This window comes from Onychostoma macrolepis, chromosome 07 (genome assembly GCF_012432095.1).
Source record: "Onychostoma macrolepis isolate SWU-2019 chromosome 07, ASM1243209v1, whole genome shotgun sequence".
NCBI classification, from domain to species: domain Eukaryota; kingdom Metazoa; phylum Chordata; class Actinopteri; order Cypriniformes; family Cyprinidae; genus Onychostoma; species Onychostoma macrolepis.
Window position 1 is genome coordinate 32,567,687 of NC_081161.1, and position 24,578 is coordinate 32,592,264.

A 24,578-nucleotide genomic window follows, 5' to 3' on the forward strand; every position below is an offset into this window, starting at 1 on the left:
AAGAAACAATTAAAATGACAAGCATGATGAGATAAACTGTAATGAAGATGTCAATCGATACTTAAGAACATGGAGATAGCATCTGAGAAATGCTCCCAAGGCAGCCCAGAGGGTCTTGGAAGCTCTTCCATCATTATGATACGCAACGTTACGACAAAGTTACTCAGGACGGCGTCAAAAGAGAAAGCAATTAAGGCACGAAGGGCCTCTGAAATACCCTTCAATGAAGCAACAACCGGTTCCCATGCACAGGCGTCAAGCCTGTGCTGTAAAAACGGGCTATATTGCAGATGGAAGGTGTTAAGCTTGTAGGGGTGGACCGGTGTGTGAGTGATTTAGCTCTAACTTGTTATTTAGCATACAGCTGGTTTGCTCACACGGTGCTGAGGGCTTGGCCCGCTGCCCGTAAATTCTTTTGTGACTTTACATACCTGGAGCTGGAGAGGGTTGAGTCCTGACGCGGCAGCAGCTGCCATTGTGGATGGAATGAACTGCACCGGGTAGTTATCACCTGTCGGAGAAAGAAGGAGGGGGAGATAGTGAACAATGCGCACAGGTTGAGACAATGAGCGGCCCAACGGCAGGCCAGACAAGTGCCAACACAGTTCCTGTGGGCCTGCCTGCACCCAGCCTCGGCACTCAGCCCAAACATCTGCACTCACAAAAGAGTCAGCTGGCCAGAGCAGAGTGGGATTTACACAGGAACGTCTCTCTTTCTCTCACATTCGGGCTTTCTTCCTTCTCCCTTTTTTTATCTTTGCCCACACTTGCACAGTCCTTTCTGATCTGGCTGTGCATTGTGTTCAAGGTTATGCCATTTTACGTTATTGTTTGCAAGTAACTACGATTTATATCATGTTCTGTGAGAAGCTTGCCTAGTCATACTATTGTTCTACATGCCATTATGTGTTTTACAATGTGATCTGGCACAGTAAAATATGTGTGTGTGAAAGAGAGAAACGGTGTAGACGCCAACTTCAACAGGTTTTAACAAGGCAATTTTCTTATCTGAATGCAGCTTGAAAGACATTTTCATCACAAGATCAAACATATCCAAAAGAATCAAACAATACAATAGGGCAAATGGAAAACACAATAGGAATCAGATGAAATACTACAGGTTTGAACAAAAACCCCCTGGAGATATAGCTCAGGAAACCTTATACAGATAATTGAGTGCCTCTGAAAGTGTGTGTTTAAGTGTGTGAGATGTGTTTTGTGCTGTGGTTGGTGTATATAACACTGTCTCTGGCTCAGAGAGCAGAGGTTTGACTGAAGCGTGCCCATGGAAGGGGAATTGGCCCTCTTTCAGCCCCTACTTCTGCCTGTCACTTCTTCTCACAAACATATGGAGCTATTAAGCCACAAGCATAGGGGTAAACACATATATCCTCCTTCTTTCCCCCCATCATACTCACTTTGCAATCTGACTGACCACAGCACATTGTGATGCGGCCAGGAAATTCAATCCCAGCCTGTGGCAGAGGTGAATAAAGAACACAACTGAACTGATTTCAACTAGTGCAACGAGAGTCGTAGAGGGGGTCATTATCGTCCAAGGTTCTTTCTCTCTCTCTTTCTCTCACTCTGTGCTTGTGGTGATATGTTATGTGAGCCATGGGCAGGTCAGGTGCCAGCCGAGAACACTAGGCCAAGGCTAATGGTCTGGGGGCTGGGTGGGCAGCCAGTGTCTCAAGTAGACAGGGTCGGCTGCCAGCATTTTCTATGTCAGTCTGTGAAAGTGAATCTAGTTTAAAAGGCAAATCTGCCTGTCTCCAGCCAGTGGATGCCAGTGAGGATCCAGTGACGCCACTGCCCAATAGGGTTGTTTCTCCAAGCCTGTTAAGGCCAGGGGCCAAAAGCTTATTATCAGCCCACCTTGGAGGCCAATAGTGGGCTCTCGCACATCTTATTCAGCGAACTCTGAGAAGATTGCTGAGTAGTATTGTGCCATTGGCAGTGTTAATCTCACCTATATCTGGCAGAACACGCTACATGGAAATAGCTTTTATATATGAAGAGTTCATTTGCAAAACCCGATAACTATTTTCAGAAAATCACGTGTTTTTATTGTGCGTTCCAAGTAATATCAATCAAACTGCAGTTGGGTTGTTTTGATTAAGTAATAATAAATTAAACAAATACAGGTAATTTACAAAATTAAAGTTCATTGAAAGTATGTTTTTTTTTTTTACATATTAAAATATTAACATGTTTTATAGCAAAAGCAGATAACTCCAACAGTCGTTTTTTGGCAAAAGCAGATAACTCCACATTTCGTGTTTTAGAGTTTAAAAAACCCTCGTTTAATCTTTGTAATCTCCTCAGATGACAATGTAGATGCCTGACAAACGTTGTTGTTGTTGTGATCATAAACTGTATGGATGTGATTACACGTGATACACAGAGCTTTTCCCTCACCATTGTATCGTGCTCATTTGCAAGGTATAGTGAACACGTTTCTGCTTTTATTTTCCTTTACGCCCTGAAGAAGATATCACAGGTTCATCAAGTTCGTCGAAATTATCCGTCCTCGATCACTTTTAGTCAGCTTTGACGAAACTCCTCTCAGCTAGCACATCTTTTCAAAGTGAAAGCAGCCTTGTGGACAATACCGGCTTTTTTGATAAAACGTGTTTAGGGTTCAGATCACACTATATGCAGAGAATAATGCACGGCTATAAGCTCTTTTTTTTAAAGTGGCGTTTATCGGTTTTTGCAAATAAACTCTTCATATATATATATATATATATATATATATATATATATATATATATATATATATATATATATATATATATATATAAAATCGCTTAAACTTAGATGCTATAGTCATGATGAAATATTAACTAACTTTAAAGGATATTTTCATTAAAAGACAAAAACAATGACTAAAACAAAAACTGACTAAAAGCTATTTCCATGTAGCATGGTCTGAGTAATCAACAGTGGCTGAAGAACTATTTGGTTGGCTTACACATTTCAGGCCAGAAAACCCAAGCCAGAGCATCCACTTCATCATGTAATTCCCCTGTGATAGCATCATTTTATTAGAGAGGTGCCTTATCAAAGCAAGCTTTGCAAAGACACCAAGCAGGAAGGGGCAAACTTCCTAAGCTCAGATCACAATACTCCACTGTCTTCTTTTCTTTAAAAAAGGCTAGGCGGGCTGCTGAATAATGCTTAAAGTGCTTTCTCTCATAAAGGCATTGCTAGAGAGCTTCATAGTGTATTCTGTTTCAGCCAGGTATCATGCTGCAAATCGAGGCCAATTTGGACTGCCAACTTGGCACAAGGCCTCTTTAAGTGGAAGGACCCAAGGGTCTCGCACAGGGCACCACTGCCGCTGACGCGGGCCGGTGCTCCATAAGAAGTGAGGGCTGCAAGGCTAATGAAAAGGTGGAGGAGAGTGGGAAGGAAAGGCTGGCAAAGTGCTCCTTCTGCAACCTCTTCACTTCTACTCCACCTGATGCCAAGAGCCAAGCATGTGGAATATTCAAGCCGAGTGGTGCTCTCTTTGAAATCAATGGTTTTGTTAAAGGGCTCAGTGTCTACCATGCTCACGACCCTTCCTCCAGGCCAAGACTGAAGGTTCTTTTTTTGTAAAGAAAAAAAAAAATACTTTGGTCAGGGCTGTGGCACAGTGGACTGAAGCTGTTGGCCATATCCTATTCCTCTTTCTCTTAGTCTCGCTTTCCTTTCTATACTCCAGTCTTCTGCAAATTGAAAAGACAATGAATGAATAAACAAACAAACAAACAAATAAATAAATGTTAATAAAATAAAATAAAACGAAATAAAATTAAAAAAAATGACTGAATTGGGATTGCTGTTGAATTAGAATTTATCTATCTATCTCTATCTCTCTATCTATCTATCTATCTATCTATCTATCTATCTATCTATCTGTAGTTATATGCATTTGAATATATATTGCCTTGAATTTCAATTAATTTTAATTATACTTTCAAAATGGAAATGCAGTTTTGCTTTCTGTTTGCCACTTCAATTCAATTTTAATTCAAATCCAGGAATTTAAAATTATTTCTCAATTAAATTCAAAACAGGGCACGACTCTGATATATATATATATATATATATATATATATCAGCTCAAAACTGGGATCATCAATAGCTAAATGTAGTGTATCAATGTCTAAACGCCTGACGCACATTCTATGTGACATGAATGCGCCCTCCAGGCGAGGTTCTGTACAATCACTGGCTGTCAGCGGTTTCGTCAGCAGGGGCTTTGAGAGCTCATTGCGTCCCAAGGGCCGTGAACATCCACGATCAGCAATACCTATGTGTTCATGTCTGCACAGGGGGGGGATCACCACTATCCTCCACAAGTCTATTTGAGTAAAGAATGACCCAAGTCCTCTCTTTATACCAAGCCCAAGCCATTGAGCACAGTGTGTGAGAAAGGGGATCTCCGCTGTTTCACTGCAGGGTTATGGCCATCAGCATCGGGCCTTGGCCGCTTGCGCTGAGCCCGGCCAGGCCGCCCCACGCTGGGCAGTACAAACAGCAATGAGACCTATCACATTATCCATGGCAATAAGTCGAGTCATGCGCACTAACGGCAATAAGCTAAGTCCTAAACTTTCTCCCCTCCGCTGTTTCGCAAATTATGAATAATGCAAGTGCTTTACACACGCCAAGGATTCCATTACAGCTGCTGTTATTTGTACTAAAACACTTTCCATGTCAAACATATTAAAAAATCAAACTGGGGAAAAGAAAGCCCTCAGGCTCTTTGTTCAACCTGTCATGCCTTTGTAGTTCCAAAATAGCTGACTTTATATTTCATCATTTACCTTTTTAGTTAATTTATTAGCTGTTCTACCACACCCTGTAATAATCTAACTCTCACCTGCTGACTTCTGAAGCTTTCCTCCCTCTTATCAGTCTCTCTGTCTAGCACTCTTTCTCTTTTCTTGTATATTTGCCTTTTGATGAGGTGCTGACAACAAACATGGTTTCTGAAGGCATACTTTGAAGACAAAAGGAAAGCTTTTTTACTGAGCTGCACTGATCATTTCTCTTTTTTTTCTTCTTCGATAATTCTCATTCAACCTTTTGTCTTAATTTATGTTCCGTTTAATTTCCTACAGCTCAACTAACACAACTCAGCAGCTACACTGAAAAATCATTACATGACCATTTTTATTTTTCTCAACAGTCCTCTGTGGTAAAGAAAAGAGGGGAAAAATAAGGGGAAAATGATAGAATGATGGAAATTTAACTAAATGCTACTGATCCCTTGGGAGGCAGGAATATACTTGGTTTAATTACAGAAACTGAGACTGGCACATCCCTAAACCTCAGAACAATGGCTGGATATGAGGGTGAGGGATACTGGCAGTGAGTCAGCCTGCGTGTTGTAGCAATTTCCTACAAATTTGTTTTTGAATTTACAGTGCTTGCGTGAGGAGCAATTCTCTTTTTCACAAAAGGAGAAAAAAGGCGTGTCAAGACAAGTACGATGGCTCCTTCACCGGAGGCCCTTCGGTTCCAAAATGAAAAATGTGCACTCCTATGGGTCATCTTCCTGTTTTTATTTTTTTTTTTTTTGTGTGTAAGAAACATAAATAATTAGAGATAGTGATAAATTGCTAATTTAGTATCCCCTATCAGCTTTTAGTATCTACAGATCAGTGCCAATGACAAATCCCTCACAAAAGTGACAATTCTAAATGTGAATAATATATAAATGTATATAATAACATTTTACAGGGGCATGGATTATATTAGTAACGTATTCTCGGAAGAATTATGACCCATGAAGTTGAAACCTTTCATGCTGACAGTGTTTATATTCCAGCCCTCATTCACGCCATCCATTGTTCTAAAGGCTCGAAACGCCTTGAACTCTGCCAAAACAGGCTGCCTCACCGAGGTGATACACTTCACAGTGTTCAGAATTAATTGCCTTGACAAGGAGGGCTTGATGTTCTGCTCTCTGAATCCAAAAGGTTGGGCTCTTTAAAAACATTGTGATGATTTGGTCAGGGAAATCAAGCGATGATAAAATGTGTGCTGAGGAAGTTGCGAGGAGGCAAAGAAAGCCTTAAAGTGGCCCGTATATTCCCCTGAGGTAAAGTGAAGAATGGTGAAGCATAAAAAACATACCACAGATAAAAGAGTAAAAGACAGCCAGGAAATAACTTTTTATTATCTCCCCTCAAAGACAGTTGTGAGGCTGTTGTGTTTATCATCCATTTATTTTTTTATCCTGACAACTAATATTAAACTATTTTAATGATTAAAGGAGTAGTTTACAAAAAATGAAAATTCTGTCATCATTTACTGTTGTTCCATATCTGTATGCCTTTCTTTCTTTCTGGAACACAAAAGTTATTTTGAAAAATGTGTGTGTTATTTTTGTCTATACAATGAAAGTAATTGGATTCCAAATCAACAAGTCATACAGGTTTGAAATGTTTTCATTTTTGGGTGAACCCTGGTTTCTAACAGAAGCGGTATCATGTGTAATATCATTAATTATTATTTTAAATATATTGATGTAATATGTAAATATTAGTGCTGTCAAACAATTAATTGCGATTAATCGCATCCAAAATAAAAGTTTTTGTTGACATAATATATGTGTGTACTGTGTATATTTATTGTGTATATATAACTGCACACACATGCATGTATATATTTAAGAAAATATGTTATGTTTATATATGAAATATGTTTATATATAATATAAATTATATGAATATAAATATATACATGTAACTATATGTACATATTTTCAAAATATATACTGTAAGTGTGTGTATTTATATATACATAATAAATATACACAGTACACACACACACACACACACACACACATATATATGTAAACATTATGTAAACAAAAACTTTTACACAGCACCAGTAAATATATTAAGTTAATATGCATTAATATTAATATTTACATGTAAATATGTAACATTTTGGTATGTGTATGTAAATATTTAAAGGTGCATTCTGGTTGTTAGGATAATCCAGGAAAGTGTACAAGGAGCAAGAGGAATAAAGATGTGTAGAGGAAACTCAAGGAGCTGAAGTGTGTTCTCTTACCTGGCTTATAGGACATGCCTGGGGGGAAGAGGAAGCCCTGCTGGGCTGCCGCGGCTGCTGCCAGAGTGCGCTGGTCGTGTGGAAAAATGGGGATCATGAGCGGAGGCATGTGACCCTGGACCTGCTGAACACAGACAGAGAGGAGATCACACGGGAGCCTAACACAGCCTGACAGCACCGCTCATATTCTGACCCCGATCCATCTCACACACGCTCACCAAATACCTGCACTTAATGCCCACCAATCGCACATTAGCGCTTCAAAGTGGCTATCGCACACACATAAACAGTAGAGTGTTTATTCTTATTTGTATCACCAACAGTGTGTTAAGGTTGTTTTGGTAATATCTACATACAGTACGCTGCTAGATTGAAACAGAAATGTCAGGTAGACATTCCTAATAAAACTTAAATGAGACTGACAGAAAATGTGTATCCTCTCAGAAATACGGCTCTTGTCTCTTGTTCTTGGAAGGTCATTTATATGCATGATAAATGCCCCAGGGAGGCCGGTAATTTACAGCACCCGTTTTCAGCTGTGAAAAAGATGGAATGAGCCCAAAAGCTCGTGCATTTCTGATATTTCATGTATAACGTCAACACCTGGCATCGCGTGTGGTGCCTTTCAAACGCTCTCAACCGTATTCATCTTCATTCCTGCTTTATTGCAAAATAGAGAGTACATTAATGGTGTGCATAAGGATAGCATTATCTCTGTGTAAGAGCAAAAACAGACACGCTGAACTAGAGACAAAGAAAAAGAGAGTCTGTGTGTATTTAGGGATCTGAGCGGCTTCTCATCGAAGTTTGAAAACACATGTTTGTGGAGTGTTGGCCGGACCCAATCTTGCTGTCATTCTCTGCTTCCTGCCTGTGGGTGATAGGCTGCAGCGGCGCTACTGTGGGCCAGGGCAGAGTTAATGCAGGCGAGCCGGCTCACCTCTGGGGAGCCCAACTGGAGAACGGGTTAATAAAGGTCGGCCCCCCCAAAATAAACACATTATAGAATGTTTCTCCATTCATCGCTCTTTAAAATCAGCCTGCAATAAAAACCGGTCTGGACGCAATTACCGCTGCAGCATTGGGGCATGAAATCAACCTGCTCTGAGAAACCACTTTCTGCTCCGCATTTCTCGCTGAGGTCTGCGCGATCTCCGTCTTTTTAATGCCGCTTTCGCCTTTCAAGCGCCTAATGTTAGAGATCAGTAGGGCTTGTTCCCCAGGTGCTAAACAAGTGTTCAGGTCCACTTCAGTGATTCGGACTAAGTGAGTTCTCCTAAGCAAAAATAAATAGAAAAAAAATCCTGCACTTTTCCATTTACAGAGCTTTGCACTTTAAAAAGTGCATCTACAGAGTTTAGACTGTGCCGAAGTGAAAGAACTGCGTGTCTTTTCTTTTTTTTTAATTTTACAGATGTGACAAAAAATGCTCTTTAACATGACCTCACGGATGTGTTCAAGGAAATGGTTTACTTGTGAGGTGAATCAAAATGAAACTGGAGTGAGAGGGGCTATTACATTGAAAAGATAAATAGCATCTGAGACGTCACCAACTACGGTCTTATACTACCTCAGATACATTTAAGTGCTTTAGAAAAATGGCTCTGACCATGTAAATTGTTCTCCTTCAGAGGGCCGCTAAGGTCAGTCACATACATAATTGCCATTAGCCTTATTCACATTACCCTTGCAAAACGAATCAGTCTAAAGCTGCAGTATTACACAGAACAGCTGCTTTTAAAGTGGAACCAAAACACAACTGTTCCTTAACATGTCATTTCGCATAGTCCTGCACAGAGGTTCACATGCATAATGACAGAAACACCTGGTCTGCCATGCTTTATCCCATCTGTTCCTAAACTATATCATCAATGTCTTATTTAATTCAAATCTAAATCATTTAAAACAACCTAGAATTAGACATCATTTGAAACAAACAAACTGACTAACAATGCTAACAGGAACTCCGCTAATCAGACAGACTCCCCTAATGCTGTTTCAAAAGGCGCAAACAGCAAGAGAAAGAAAAAGGGAAGGTACGAACAGATAAATTGCCCTCAGTTTGAGAGGTCGTGATTTGCAGTAATGAGGCCTTTACATTAAAGTTTAATTTACACATGCCACATCTGTGAGTGGCAAATCAAATAAGCGTCCTTAAAGTGGGGACTAATAGTGAAGGTTAGCTTTCAAGCCTGTCAATTAACGTACACTGGTAGAGCTGAGCAGACAATGCAGATAAAGATTTAAAGATGATCACTGGCAATTTGCTTTGACTGCTAATAGACAGAGAATGGAATTAAGTGCCTGCACTTAGACAGATGGATTTTGATAAATTGCATATTGCATTCTGCATTGAAGCTCGCTTATTATATGCGTCAGTCTCTCTCATTCACTGGATCTATTTGTCTCTCTATGTCTGTCCCTCTGTGTCTTTATATACACAACATGCTTGCATCCATGCATGCTTACACATGAGAAAATGTATACCTAACTAACAGTAAAAGTAATCAGTAATATATTTATTATTATTATTATTATAAAATGTATATAAAATATACAATTATGATAAACTATGATAAACTAATATAAATATTAGTTACTATTAATATAAAATTATTCTCAATATCATCATTCATATTAATTGAATGTTACTTAATTATTTTTCCTAGAAATGTGAATATATTTAATTGATATTTTTTCTATATTTATTATTTTATTAATTTTGCATATTTATCCATTCATAGCAGCATTTAATAAAATGAATTAAAACACAGAACTTGATAGGCACAACCAAAAATAAGAATTATTAACAAATTACATATACATATTTATATTACCACAAAATGATTATTAATTGTATTTGTATTTGTATTTGTTTATTAATTTATTATATTTATCAATTAATAAATTGACTGAAATTAATTAAAACAGATATTCCTTGACAGAATCATACAAAATAAGATAATTGCTAACAAATTAATGATAATTTAAAAATAGTTAAAAAACTGTAAAATCATAAAACAAAGAATTTTGATATTATACATGTACAACCACACCTGCTCATACACAAGACAAGACAAGATCTGATGCTGCCCCGCCACCATAAACAACTGAACTTCACTTTGCATTGTGTCTGGTTCACACAAATGTATTTACTGCACTGTAAACTGTATAGTCTAAAGTAGTTGATCCACATATGTATACGGTATGCGTGGTATGTATGAACATGCTCGCCCGTATTTGTGTATCTGTGCCCTGATATTTTGCCCCTCTCCCCGTCAGTGTGCCAGGCGGCTGGCTGCCTGCAGCATTAGCATTGCCAGTCAGATCTTCAAGAGCGTGAAAGAATGAAGTGGAGCAGATGTGAGGAGGAAAGCTCAGGCCTCTGGAAGCTCTGAACCTCATAAACTCAGCTCATTGTAGGCCTGCCTCCTATCTGCCCTTTGTCTTATCAAATCCTTAGCACCAGAGGATGGGATAATGCCATTTCTCGCCATCTGCCCCAAAGCTTCATTAAAGATACATGAACGAGCTCCATCTTATGAGGAACAGGTGCTATTGTTTGTCCCCGAAGACCTGCTGTGGCGAGGATGTAACTCGCGGTACTTGAGGAAGAGCATCTGTAGCAATCAGTCAGGCTGTGTAGCTGGCAGCCTCTTTCTCACTTCACACGGCCGACCGGTTCATGGGGGTGTAGAGACACAGAGAGAGAGAGAGAGAGAGGCCTCTTCACCTTCAGCATCTCGCATATATCATCAGTTCAGTACAGCTGATGAAGTCTGCGGTGATACACAGCACAATCTGTCTCTCTGTCAGAGATACACAGATCACCTGGCCGTGCCTTCGCTACTGTCCCCTGCCCTTAGATCAGGCATTAATTTACTCTCTGTTAAGAACACAGACCATTTCGGGATGCTTTGAAACTGTAGCTTGTCAACCTACTTATAATTTAAAGCAATTCAACTACAATCTACAAACATCTATCAAAATGTGGCAAACTACACTTAAGTTACACTGAAGAAAATTTGGTGTGGTGTGGAATTTACACTCAGAAATTGCTGATAGATTTCACAAAAAACACTTTGAATTAAACATGAAATTTTGAAGTAGAAAGACTGAAATAGTATTTTATAGTAATAATGTCTGTTTTGAAAAAAAACCACTATTTTTCATAGTGTATTTAAAGATGTTTAATTTATATTCAGTTATATCTTTTTAAAACAATATTATAACAATATAATAACACTATTTATATTTAAACAGATAACATTTAAATATTTAAGATGCATGTATTTTCCTTTTGCAAAAAGCAAAAAAGTATCTGGCACAAAAACAATGAAAAACTCACTAAGCTGATCACACCTGAATAGATAAATTCACACTAAAAACCATCAAAGCTAATGAAGAAAAATAAAAGCTAAAAAATTATTTGCAAATAATATTTATTTATATTCAACTAAATATTATATACATTTTAAAAATAACATTACTGTAAGAAATACATTATTTTCTATATGTCACTACTAAAAATAAAAGACTTCATCTGCATAACAAAATGGGGCTTCAATGTTGATTTTGGGAATGAAGTTGATTTTGTTTTAAGTGGTTCATTTTAATTAAATCAATTTAATGAACAATTCAATTTACTGAAATGAACTAGATGGTATGAGAAATGAAATATGTTGGATTAACACTTGCACATGTAATACTGTGAAAAACAGTGTTTTGTCATCATGCAAAAGGGAAAAAAGTAGCGCGTTGCTGGAAAACAGAAAACAGCTGAGCTACAATCACGCTACTGATCACTAATTCCCAACACTGAACGCAGACTTGTCAGCAGTGGGTTGTTTAAACACAATGTGCGCTCGCTGTAGGTTGAATGACCGAAATAAAAGGAGGAGGGGGGGAACCCCTGAAGTAAATAGGGAGCTATAGATTAATCAATGTTGTTAGTGGAAATGTTGACATCAGCACTTAGCTTCAGTAATGGTTTACAGCAGCAACTAATCCTAAGGTCAGACAGCCCAGCCTATCCAAGGAGCTGCACTGTACGTGGATTACTGTGTGCTTCTAATCCAGCAGGTGCACTAATATGTTTATGCCCTCCTGCAGTGGCCTATGTAGCTGTAAATGTGTATTTGCTGCCATATCCTGACCCAGTCTGTCACACAAGCGCATGGAAAATGGAGATGTACAAGTCATTACCGTGCTCAATAGGGCCCCTGTCAGCACCCATGCTCCTTGCTGTCTTTTAAAGGGTCCCGTTGGGCTCGGGAGACGTGCCCCCCCCTATACCTGTCCCCAACTCCCTTTAACATGAAAATAGAGATTGATCTTCAAGGAGCATCACTCTGGGATTCTTTCCTCTTTTAAAAGGAAAAGAGGGGGAGTTGTTTTAACATGTCCAAAATGCCTTTCAGTGTTGATGAGATAAGACGGAGATGGGGAGGGGTGGCTAACTTCTCTTCTTTTTACATTTTTGGAAGGAGCCAGACAGCCTTTGGAGCCCTAGGTTAAGCATTAAGCACCAGCCACCTCATTTTTTAAAAGCCGAAGGTGAGGCCATACCAACTTCCACACTTGTGGTGTATTTTGGTCCAAATTTGGAGCCATTTTCCTTGGACATTACCGTTTCTCGTTAAAAGTCTCAAAGAAAGGCTCTAACATGGGGGTGTTTCAAATTTAGCAGCAGTGAAAACAGCTTTCACTGTTACTGTAAGTACTGATACGTCACACGCTCTTTCCCTCGCTTGACGCTGCCAGAGCTAAAATGACTGTGAAAGAAAACCACCTTAGGGGATCCATTTTAAAGCGAAGTGATTCTAGAGGACCTGGCAACCACGCTCAATCCGCACGGCGAGCCCCAACAGCGCGAACTTCACACCCGCTACTTTGTGAACACACTCAGCGAGCGCTTTCTGGAAACTCACCAGCAAAGAGAGAGCAGGAGAGAAAGAGAGAGAGAGAGCTCTTTGCTGAATGAAACCACTTCTGCGCTCGGGAGTCTGCACATTATTCTGTTCTGAAGAGGTCAATTTTTTAAACAATCCCATAGATCCCCAAGTACACATTACTCCCACGTCACAGGTCATTTATCAGTTAACCGCACTCCTCCAGCACACGGCGGCTGCAGCTTTGAGCTCTAATCCCACCCACGCACACACATAAACCCACGCTCACGGGGCCGTTATCAAAGCGTAAGATATTCTGCTCGGCCGCGCTTCAGCCCCTGATGACAATCGGGCCATGTGGATCGATAGGGCTGAGTTGGACTTTGATCCCCGCTCTTTCTGTCAGCGCCGGGCCGGAATTAAGACCAGGCCTCCACCTTGGTGCCACAGACTAAACGCATTGTTCTCCTCTCTCTGCTCTGTTAGCGAGGAGTTCTGCAGGAGGCCCTCATCAGCCACACAGATACAGAACGGGGAATAAAGAGGCTTTGTGCGGCAGCCGTGGCTTTGACCTGGACCGACCCACCTCCGACAATCCACTAGCCCACAGACTCAAAGGCTTATCGGTCGATGAGCACCGTGTTTTCTTGCTTTCATTCTCTCTTTTGTTCTGCGTGAGTGGCTGTTTTTTTTTAAACAGGTAAAAGATTAACCTTCCCGATACTGGAACAGGACAACTAGCAAACAGAGCATTCATGTGTATTTGGATGTATGTTACGCCACCACTGACAAAAGACTCTAAGTTGACAGAGGACAAATGTATTCTGAGGACTCAGAGCATGTGCGCGTGTGCAAGTGCCGAACGGGGCAAGGTGCACAGAAACCAGACACTGGCCCACACTCAGCTCGTCTGGAGAAATAACCAATAGATGACTTCTTGTTCCGCTAATTCCTTACGCAGTAAAACAAGCCCTCTTGGAAATGAGCCATTCCAATATGTCTATATTAAGTCCGGGGCTGTTAAAAGCAGAATAGCCCCTTCCTCCCCCACCCTTTGCCTTCCACTTCAGCTTTAGTTCAAGTCCACCCTGGAGTTTATGGCAAAAAAACAAGCATACAACACACACACAACTGAGCTCCGATCTCTGAATTTCATGCTCAATTTGCCTTAATATTATCAAAGGGATAGTTCACCTGAAAATAAAATGCTGTCATTTTTTCAAACACTCCCATGTCATTTTAAACCTGTATGACTTTCTTTCTTCTGCAGAACACACATGCATGAAAAAATATATTTTGTAGACTTCTGCCCATACAATGACAGTCCAAAACAACACTGGACCTCTCTGATTTTCATTAAATGGAAAAAAGCACTAAGACATTTTTCAAAATATATAATTTTTCATTCATACAGGTTTGGAATGACACGAGGAAGAGTAAATGATGATAGAATTTGTACATTTTTTTAAACTCCTATTGCTGCAATACCGTACCTGTATTTTTTTTATCACTACAATATGCTGATCGTAATTTATGAATAATCAAATGAGTGTGCTTAATATTACAAGGGGAGAAGTGAGGCTCATGCTGGGATGCTGAAATTAGTAAATTAGTTCAGTACAAAGATGTGGGGGGGAAAGGCTATTCCCTTAAGAGCACCAGCAAAATGTGATCAGTGTGTGTTCAACAGAAATGTGTTCTTAAGGCAAATTCTTGTTGAGCCTCTAAGAACCTAAAATGTAATTTAAGTCTGTAAATATTTCAAGCAATTAGGGTTGCATTGCATATAAAATATCAAAGACGAGCCTAAGGCTTTAGTAGTCTTCTGAGCTCAACACTGCTGTGGCATAGTGCACACAGATATCACGTCCACCTCTCTCTCACTACTCATTTAATTTACTCGCCATCTGCTTTACTCAGGGTTACCTGCTCTAGGAAGACACAATTAACGTGGGACTTAGTTTACACAATGATAGAAAAAAAGGAGAATTGTATAAAGAAATAAAGAAAGAGAGGGAGAATAATTTTTGGTCTGGTCATAAAATTAAAAAGGTTTTCAGTAAACTGGCTAAACCCGAGGGGACCGGCTCAAACAGCATGGGTAATGAGGGGAGAAAAGGACAGACATAAACAAACCCACAAATGAGTCTGAGGCCAACATCATTATCCCACTTATACATCCCACATCTATGAAAACCGGCACCGGCACAATACACAATACACCCCAGACCCTTTCGGACCATGATGGTGTAGGGAAGCTAAACAGGAAAAAAAGGCAATAAGCTAGTATGATATGCCTTCATGCTTTCATTCATGCAATGTGTTCTTTTTCTTTTCTTTTTTTCTTTTTAATTTTATTTACTTTCTGGTCACTTTTGAATTATGCATGATGCATTTAAAGATAAATATTTATTTTTATGCTCGGTGAAACCTTCCAAATAATAAATATTTAAGATATAATTAAAAAGACTAATATAAAAGAGAAATGGTTTACTTAATTTTAAAACTAAAAAAAAATAAGGCAATACTTTAATAAGAAGAAGGAAATAAAAAAAAAAAAAAACATAAAATCTCAAAATCTCAACAAGTCTCTTTTCCAGATACAGTTTGTTCTCACTCTTGGGGGAATATACAGCTGTATTAGTGATAATTTTGCAAATAGTTTATGGGTCTTTATGGCAGAAATGTTTTCATAAAACAATGAAAATTAAAAATACAACTTTGAAATATATTAATATTAAATAACATACATGCTTTCATGTATTTATTAATGATGTTCCAGTAACAAAAACATTTCCTCTTCTTAATTTTTATTAATTAAAAAACTAATATTCTTTAGTTTTGTTCATGGATTTCAAAGATAAAGGCATTATCACCTGTCCATGTTGACATCCATCTATCTGCTTTGACAAGGATATGGGAAGCGATTTATTCTCCCTGTTCAATTATTTTACAATGTTATACGGTTAGTAGTATTTAGTATTGTTTTCTCCCATCAGAACAGACCTGTGACCCATTTTTGGGTCATGACCCACCAGTTTAGAACTGAAAGTCTAGAGTCAGACCACCCATTAACTAAAAATGGCATTGTCCGGTGAACGAGTCCATGAAGAGAGATAGAGAGAGAGGAGCATTTCTCCTTCTTCCTGTCATCTGTGTGCAGACTAAGCCACTGTCTTCGCTCTACCCTTCCAGCAGCTGGGCCCAGAGAACAACAGAGAGTGCTCTGTTGTCCAGCAGAAAGCTGACATTGTTACAGCCGGGACTTTATTGCAGGCACATGAGAGTGTTGAGACTTTAAAACACGCTCAAATGTCATGTGCACACCCAGTGACGGGGAAGAATAATTATGAAAAAGAGAGAGAGGGAGAAACGGAGAGCGAGAGAAAGACAACAACAATTCAGTGTGCATGAAAAACGGATGAAAGACAAAACGGCCCATTCATTGTATTCCGTCGGGAATGCTCGGACCCTCCTCCGCCCCATCCGAAACACAAAGCGGCCCTTTTTTTGTGCTGCGACGCGCAGGGCTGAATGCTTTGCTTTGCCACCCTAGCCCTAAGAAAACACGGGCCCCCTTTCTAAACTGCCGGCTGGCCGCACACAGTAGAGGCTATTAATGCCTTGCCTTCTTTCCCCCTGTGTGTGTGCCCACTGCGGAGGCTGAGGACCACGTTAAAAAGCCAATGCAAAGACAAAACAGTTTGCTCAACATTAACAGGGAAAACAGTGGGCCAGGCAGGAGGGGAGAGGAAACTAAGTCAACATCACACTGGAGGATGTGTTCTCCACCAACTGATATTTTTCCCCTTGCAGGGCCCGGGCACAATGAGAGCTAAGTATAGGTCCGTCGTGCATGGTCTGGGAGGGCTTGTGGTGCAGCGGCGAGTGACAGGTGCTTTCTGATGAGATTCAGGGGCTGGACAGCACCCGCTTTATGCCACCCTCCACTGGGTTTGGAGTCAAGAGACTGCTCTCATGGATCGTGAATTAGCCGCTGATTATGATGATGCTCAGTTGAGATGCGTAGATGCACAGGCTCCCAAAATGCCTTTGGTTTGTTCATTTCAGTTTAAGTCAATGTCACTATGCAAGGTACACAGACGGTAACTGCTAAAACGCTAACCGAATTTGGGTCTGTATCATATACGTTTTGTCCCTTACCCGCATGACCGTGTTAAAGGAATAGTTCACACAGAAATGAAAATGGTCTAATTATTTACTCACCTTCATGTCATTCCACGTGTTTTTGTCCATACAATGAAAGTCAGTGGGGTCAAAAACAGCATAAGACAACAGTGACTTTCACTGTAAGGACATTTTTCAAAACATCTTCTTTTATGTTCTACAAAAGGAAGGAAGTCATGCAGGTTTAGAACAACATGGTTGTTCAGCATGGGCGAACCATCCATTTTAAGCCGTAAGACCCTTTTTATTTAATTGTGAAAAAGCATGATGTTATGCAGTCAACGTTAAAACTCAGCCTGTGTTTGTCTGCTTTTTCTAAGCAGTCACTTGGAATGATCGCATACTGAACTACACAAGTATGTCTTTGTGTTGTGATCTCTCACCATATGCTGGAAACATGGTCTTTAGTCCGAACAAATGCACAAATGAACCAAAATACTGCTGTCTCTTCTATCAAGCAGTGACGATGCCAAAACCTCTATCCTCACTCTTCCTGTCGGCACGAGTGATTATTTGATCACACAGTGAAAAGCAATACTAAAGACATCGCCTTAACAGAAAAAGCAGTGATCAGCCAGGCGGTCAGTGTTTATATTCTTAATACCTGAAACTGTTTGAACTGCCGTTAAGCATTCTACCTTCACCCATCCATTAGCTTAATACCGAAAGCATCATGGCCCGCTGGTGAGGATGTAACTATTAGGCCCGTTTTTATGCGTCATTAAGTTTTAAAACGGGCCTACAGAAGCTTTATTGTTCGAACCGCACATGACTTTATTTAACGTCAGCGTTTCTCCTGCTTCGTGACAAGAAGTCACATTTCATAACTAATTAAATTGATCCCCCGCACCCCCTCCAACCAAGCACACTAAATGGAATTATTTGTATCCAAGTGTCAATATATTAAATCAAAGGGGGCTAATGAGTCGGGTCACTGCTTTCTTTTATCTCCGCTCTCGCATGTTGGGCTCTTCATCAGCTAACAGTCTCCGCTAAATGGAGGATGAGCGCGTTTCAGGCTCTGCCGCACTGGGCCCAAGCCAAGAGGATTTGATGAGACCGTTATGGCCCTCATCCTGGTAGAAGTAGAAGCTAGCATACTCCACACCATAAAGAGAAGGGCATTAGCGCGCAGAAAGACGCAGAGATGTAAACACACGCCCGCGCTCATTTCCTTCCTTATTACAATCCATTTGCCTGGCAGACAATGCTAATTGGCAACACATTCTTTTTTAGCATAGCTTGTTTTCAGCGCTGTCTCCGCATAAATGAGACTTTAGCATGAGAGATCACAAGGGTGCTGGGAGACAACCAAAACCATCTAACAAGAGGCAAATTAGGAGCATTATCTTTGTTCAATTAGACACCCCTATATTTATCTAAAAAAGCCAAGCTGAATTATTCACCATTATATGGCGCCTGGTGCATTTGAGGGAGCTTAATGAAATATTGGATTTAATTGTTGTTCATTGAATTAAAAAGGCAAACCAAATGGCTCTAGGCTAAAGACAAAGCTATGGTAATTAGCTTCATGTGCAGCGGCTAAATAATGGTGATTGTAATACGACTGAGAGGAGAAGAAACCGGCGTACAGTAACCGGATTACAATTCTCTTAACACGGATTCCGTCAAGCCGGAGGGAAATAGAAAATATGTTAACAGGCCAGAGTCTATTTTAATATATGACCTTCTCCTTAAATAACTTGAGTAAACTACAAAAACAAAGCATTTATTTATAATGGATCCCTCATGTTAATAAGCGAATCGGTTAGCTAAATTACAGAAAAAAAGAACTGAACATATCCCAAAGAAAAAAAAAACAGAGAGACACATTTTCTTCTCTCTGAAAAAGATATAACGAATGAGTTCCTCAAAGTCTTGTGTTTAATTAGGAGGCTCTGTTCTGTCTGCGCAGACAGGGTTTCTTTTTGTTCAACTTCCCCTGTGAATTCTGTCACTGCTCTGCAAAATAGTGAGAGGAGAGACCTGAACACCATTATGCAACTTCTCAGAACAGACTGCTATTATTCCTCCATCCCTGTTTGTGAGCTTTGAAATGCCAAAAACGATGAGAACGGCTTTTCAACCTGTGTAGCTCCTCATGCAAACTGTCAAGCTTCTTGAGTACGCATGAAGTTTTATAATCAAATAATGCTATTACACAAGAATTCAGGATTATTTACGATTAAATGAGTTTGTCCTGGGCAACAGAGCCGGACGTGTGTGTTTTGTGCTTGAGACCTGGCTCTGATTAACCCTTTAGCCTGGCCTCGTCTCCCACTGATAAACACGGCTATAAGGGCAAACTCACAGTGGCCTGGGGAAATGGTGAACATATGAGAGAGATCAGTCTCACACACACACAGAGAGACATTTGTCTATCAGTCCACAGGAACAAAGGAATATCCTGAAGGCCCACTCTTCCACTGGCCTCTCAGACTGTTCACAACACACACAAACACACTGGCACATTGTGTCTATCATCTGCACAGGTCGTCTTTAGTCTGTCTGGCTTCACTATGCTGGTGGTTAGCCGTGTATAATTAAAAAGAATCTTTAATCTGGTGGCTGTATGCAGCTATTATCAGTTAACCCTTAGAGGCTCCCTGCTGCTCCCCCACACCATTTAAAACCACATGTGAGGGAACCTTTCCTGCTTTGAAGTGAATGTTGACAACAGCTTCTGCTTTAGCTGTAATAGTGCCACTCCTCTGCTACTGAGCTGGAATGCAGATCTTATAGCTCTGGAAAAAAACAAACTGAAAAATGTAGAATGAATCTATTATCTTCATTTAAACGTAGCTGCTGATAAATAAATAAATAAATAATAATAAAAAGCCAGAATTATTTCAGATGGCGTCTGTCAGTGTGCTGATACTGAAGAGAATGGACAAAACCCAACATAGTAGGAGTGAGTGATTATTGAGATAATAAACAGGCCTGCTTGGAATCTGCTCATAAAACAAAAAACTCAAACGCAAATATCTGAATACAAAAATTCCATCTCTCTTCCTTTCATTCTTTATTTCTCATTATAACTGTATACTGAAAAAAGTTCCATTCCTTTTTGTGAGCTTTGAAATACCAAAGGACAAGGAACGGCTACTCAACCTGTGAAGATTTAATTTGTTTTTCCTCATTATAACAGCAAATTGAAAAGTTTGGAAAAAATTATTAAATCGTTAAAAATTTAATAAGTACAAGCAAAACCATTTTCACTATTATTTACCATTTCTTTTATATTAAATGTATATGCTATCCAATTAAAAGTAAACTCCCATTAATACACCTATAAATATATACATACTTTATATAATTATTATTTAAAAGATAACATAAATATAATTCTATATATTATATAATAGTATATTATTATTATTTCTTTATTTTTAATTTTTGCATTTTAAGTATAATTTTTTTTTTCTATTTTAACTTCTTCCACTGATTAATATATTTTACCAAATAAATTAATCAAATACATTCCAAATTTCCATGATTCCCCCCAATCAGCTTGGGAAAAAATGGGAAAAGGTGTCTAGGAATGAGAGAAGTGGATGAGAAGTGGCGCTTGGCGCTTGCTAGAAGAGGGTGAGAGATGGAGAGCAAGAGATCTGTGTGATCCAGCCGGTGCTGGCAGGAGAAAGAGGGGAGAGGGGGAGAGAGAGAGAGGGGGGGGGGACGGGTGGGAGGAAGAAAGGGGGAGGACAGCGGAAGACAGCCACGTGGAGGTTTCTCTCAGTAGAGTAGCAAGAGGAAGCGGAGCCCTGGGGTTAGATAAGTAGAACCAGGCCTGTACAATGACAGAGTGTTTGAACCGGCGGCCTGCTTTAAAACACAGGAAGCGACCGTCGGCACAACAATGGCCCTACACGGACAAACAGCATCTCTGTCCGTTGACAAACAGAGCTCAGTGTGCCTATCGCTCTCTCTGTCTCTCATAGTCACGCCGTATGAGGAGGGAGAACGAGATCGGAGCTAATAAACTCTTGTTTGCTGTGATATGAGAGACAGTATATGAGCCTCATAATGGAATTCTCATAGAGAAAGAGTTGTTTAATCTCAACGGGAATTTTTCCTCAAACACACCGCAGCCTCGCCTCTCCTCAGTATCTAAAGTTCATGCTGACCTTTGAGGGAATCATTCTTCTCTTGATGCTTGTGCGTGTGTATACAATAAGATGAGCCTGCCTCCACCTGTGTGTTCTCCTCCCTGCGTCACCTTAGCTCACATCGTACCAGCCCCAGCGTGCAGGAATGCCTGGAACCGAGCCAAGTCTGCGCTAGAGATGCACGTCAACCCGGCCCAGACCATCCCTGAGTCCAGCCTGGGAATTTACAGCTGCTGTCGCAAAACACAGCCCAGAGAGAGACAATAGCACCTAATGCATATGCACACATGTACAGGCCTTTGAAATCTCAACTGAGCACAGCAGCTGTAATCATAAGTATTAAGTGTAAGAGATGTATGAGCTCAGAGGACAATGAACAGTCTCTCCTGACAACCTCTTGGACAAAGAAAGCCTTTTTGTGCTCTTACCTCATATACACAGACATATTTTGTCATTATGGGGAGCTCAGGGAAAGCAAAAGACAAGGAAATTTAAATAGGAAAGTGATGTTACTTTGATTACGTTGATCATAAACTTTTGGTTGGTGTTGTTTTGGTTTTTAGCCCAAGAAACCCAAAGAGAAATTTAAGAATTACAAATGAAAGAAAGAAAAATTACTGCAACCATTTGAAAAGAGAAAGAGAAACTGAAAATTGAAAGCATTTTGAACAACTGATGCTTTGGTAAAATTGCTATCAATTATCAATTAGTTATCTAATATCAATTATTATCAAATATTATTATATGAATTATCAAATAATTAGTTTGATAAAACTACAAATAAAACTCAACATATTATATATTATAAATGAAAAAACTAATAAAAAACATTTTAATAAATTAAAATATACATACACAGATATTATATTATATGATATTAACCACATATTATATACACACATTAACATTACATAAGAAATTATATTATTTTCTAAAAATATATTATATTTCTTGGACTAAAATGCATGGATTTACAGAAAATTAAAGTATCGATTTTCTCTCCATTTAATCTAATTGTTGTCTAAGATGATGACTTGAGATATTAAAGATCTCTGACATATTTGTTTTTCTTTCCTACAGGAAGCCATTCACAATTACAGCTGATTGTAATGGCATGAGGGCGAATAAAACAGTGAGTGGAACTGTCAAGGAGACTGGCTCTTTGTAAACAGGTCAGCGGAACCCGAATCACTTGGCTTGATTAATACCGATTCTAAGAACAACCAACACAGGCTTGCCTTCCTGTTGGAGGCGGTGGCTTTTACATGGTCTTATTTGTGCGGCTTTACTTGTCTTACATAAGTAACACATTTTCTCTTTCAGATCAAGATTTACTTCGACATTTGTTTTTAATTGTTCCTAAGCCTCTCCTTCAATCTCTGATGGCGCTTTTAAGTTCGTGCTTGAGTCACATAACAGTAATCCGGTCCCTGGACGGAATTAGTTGCCATATGAAATTTCTCAACAAGAGGCTTTTGGCTAAAGGAATAAATAAGAAGTAAAACCTTGAGCTTGAAGTTCTGATAAGCCTCTAACACTATAATCTAAACATCTGTTATCTTTAAAACAAGTGACATTGTAATTCCCGAAAAGACAAAGACTCAATCTCTTCATCTCTTTCTTTCTTGTCCAAAATGTGATGAAACAGAGAGAAGGGCAATTTAAAAGTGGTTTGATTTGGACAACGCACAGTGCCAAACTCCGGAGAAAACCAGAACTGATTTTCCAAGCCGACGCTGTATTGGGTTACAGGCCCTATGGTTTTATTTGGACCCCATTCAGTCCCGTTTACAGAATCCAGTGATGTGATCAGTTACATCATCAATAAATGTCTAAAACGCTGCTTACCATGTGAGCCAAAACAGTAGCGCTTTGATGGGGAAGCTGGCTCTTTAAACCACGCATACGCTCCACGCTAACAGTGGGGAAACCCAATCCCTGCATGCTGTTTTACCACTCAACTTTTACGTCTTCTACATGAAGGCTGAAGAGCTTGTTTGGAGTACTAATTAACTCAAAGCTGTTGTATATTAAGAGCACTGGGCATTTTTTGTAGAGCTAGCTCTAATGAAAACAGAGTGCCAGGGAACTGCATTAGCAAGCCTCCTCCTCTCGCTTCCCATCGCATCCTACTCTTGTCTTCCGACTTCTTTACGACAAGCTGTGGGCTCTGGAGACGGAAGTTAAATGGGTCACAAAGGGAGGCAATGGTAATGATATATATGGAAACAAAGATAAAAAGCATGATAAGATAGTACACATCCTAAGCCTGACTTTCTTAGTGGCTCTGTTTTTGGTGGTGTTCTGTGTAACAGCCATGAACTGCAGAACCTTTAATCTTGGACAAGAAACGGGGCTCCATAAACTGCAGTCAAGATATATTTCAAAAAGTCTTCAATGTCTCATGATCCTTCAGAAATCAATATGCTGATTTGGTGTGAGAGAAACATTTCTTATTATTACTGATGTTGATAACAGCTGTCCTGCTTGGCTGTTTAAAGGGATAGTTCACCCAAAAATGACATTTTTGTAATTATTTAATATTTACTTATTTATTTTGAAGAATGCTGGTAATCAAACATCTGATGGTCCCCATTGACTTCCATAGTATTTCTTTCCCTACTATGGAAGTCAGTGGGGACCAACGACTGTTTGGTTCTTCAAAATTCTTCAAAATATCTTGTTTCATGTTCAACATGAGAAAGAAACTTATACATGTTTGGAACGACATGAGAGTGAGTAAATGATGACAATTTTTCTCTTTTTTGACCCATTGAAGGCTCTATTGTTGAATAAAAGTATTAAAGTTTTTTTTTTTTTTTTTTAATGGTAGTGTATATGCGCAATACAATGTGACAGTTAACATGATACTACACTTCCATTTGTACTTTTACAACAGCTTAGCTAATGTCATGCTACTGAAAAAAAAATACTTATGTTAACATAGCAGCTTCAATTAGATACTCTTCAGTGCACTGCAGGAATGACAGTATAGCATAGCCCAGCTGTTTAAGATGAGCTCTGTCGCTAGTTGAGAATATCCAACTCCAGAAGCCTCCACTCCTAAAGGTAATTAAACTGTTCACACGAACTCTTACTGCCACTGCGACACACAGTAAGCATGTAGAGGCCTGTCTACTGGAAAGTGAAGAGTGGTACTTCTCACACACGCGGCGTGGTAGAGTGGTAGTAGCACAGTGGCTAGTTCTGCAGGCTCTTCAACAGCGTGCGCCTTTAACAGATTGGGCCTTTCTCTTGAGAAGTGCACTTGAAAGAGGTTTAACTGCTGAGCTATAAATCTGTCGTGCTT

General features: G+C 39.6%; 1 protein-coding gene across 6 annotated transcripts in view; it reads right to left on the reverse strand.

Moving 5' to 3' along the window:
* sox6 (SRY-box transcription factor 6) overlaps positions 1–24,578 on the reverse strand; it is a 112,978-nt gene that overhangs the window by 37,058 nt on the left and 51,342 nt on the right. For 4 of the 6 annotated variants that reach the window (XM_058781375.1, XM_058781377.1, XM_058781379.1 and 1 more), the window contains exons 7-8: positions 7,081–7,204; positions 432–511 (exon numbers count right to left, since the gene is read on the reverse strand). In XM_058781375.1, the coding sequence (XP_058637358.1) occupies positions 432–511; positions 7,081–7,204 (204 nt within the window). The remainder of the gene's footprint in view (positions 1–431; positions 512–7,080; positions 7,205–24,578) is intronic. The other 2 variants (XM_058781376.1, XM_058781378.1) reach the window with 1 other exon arrangement.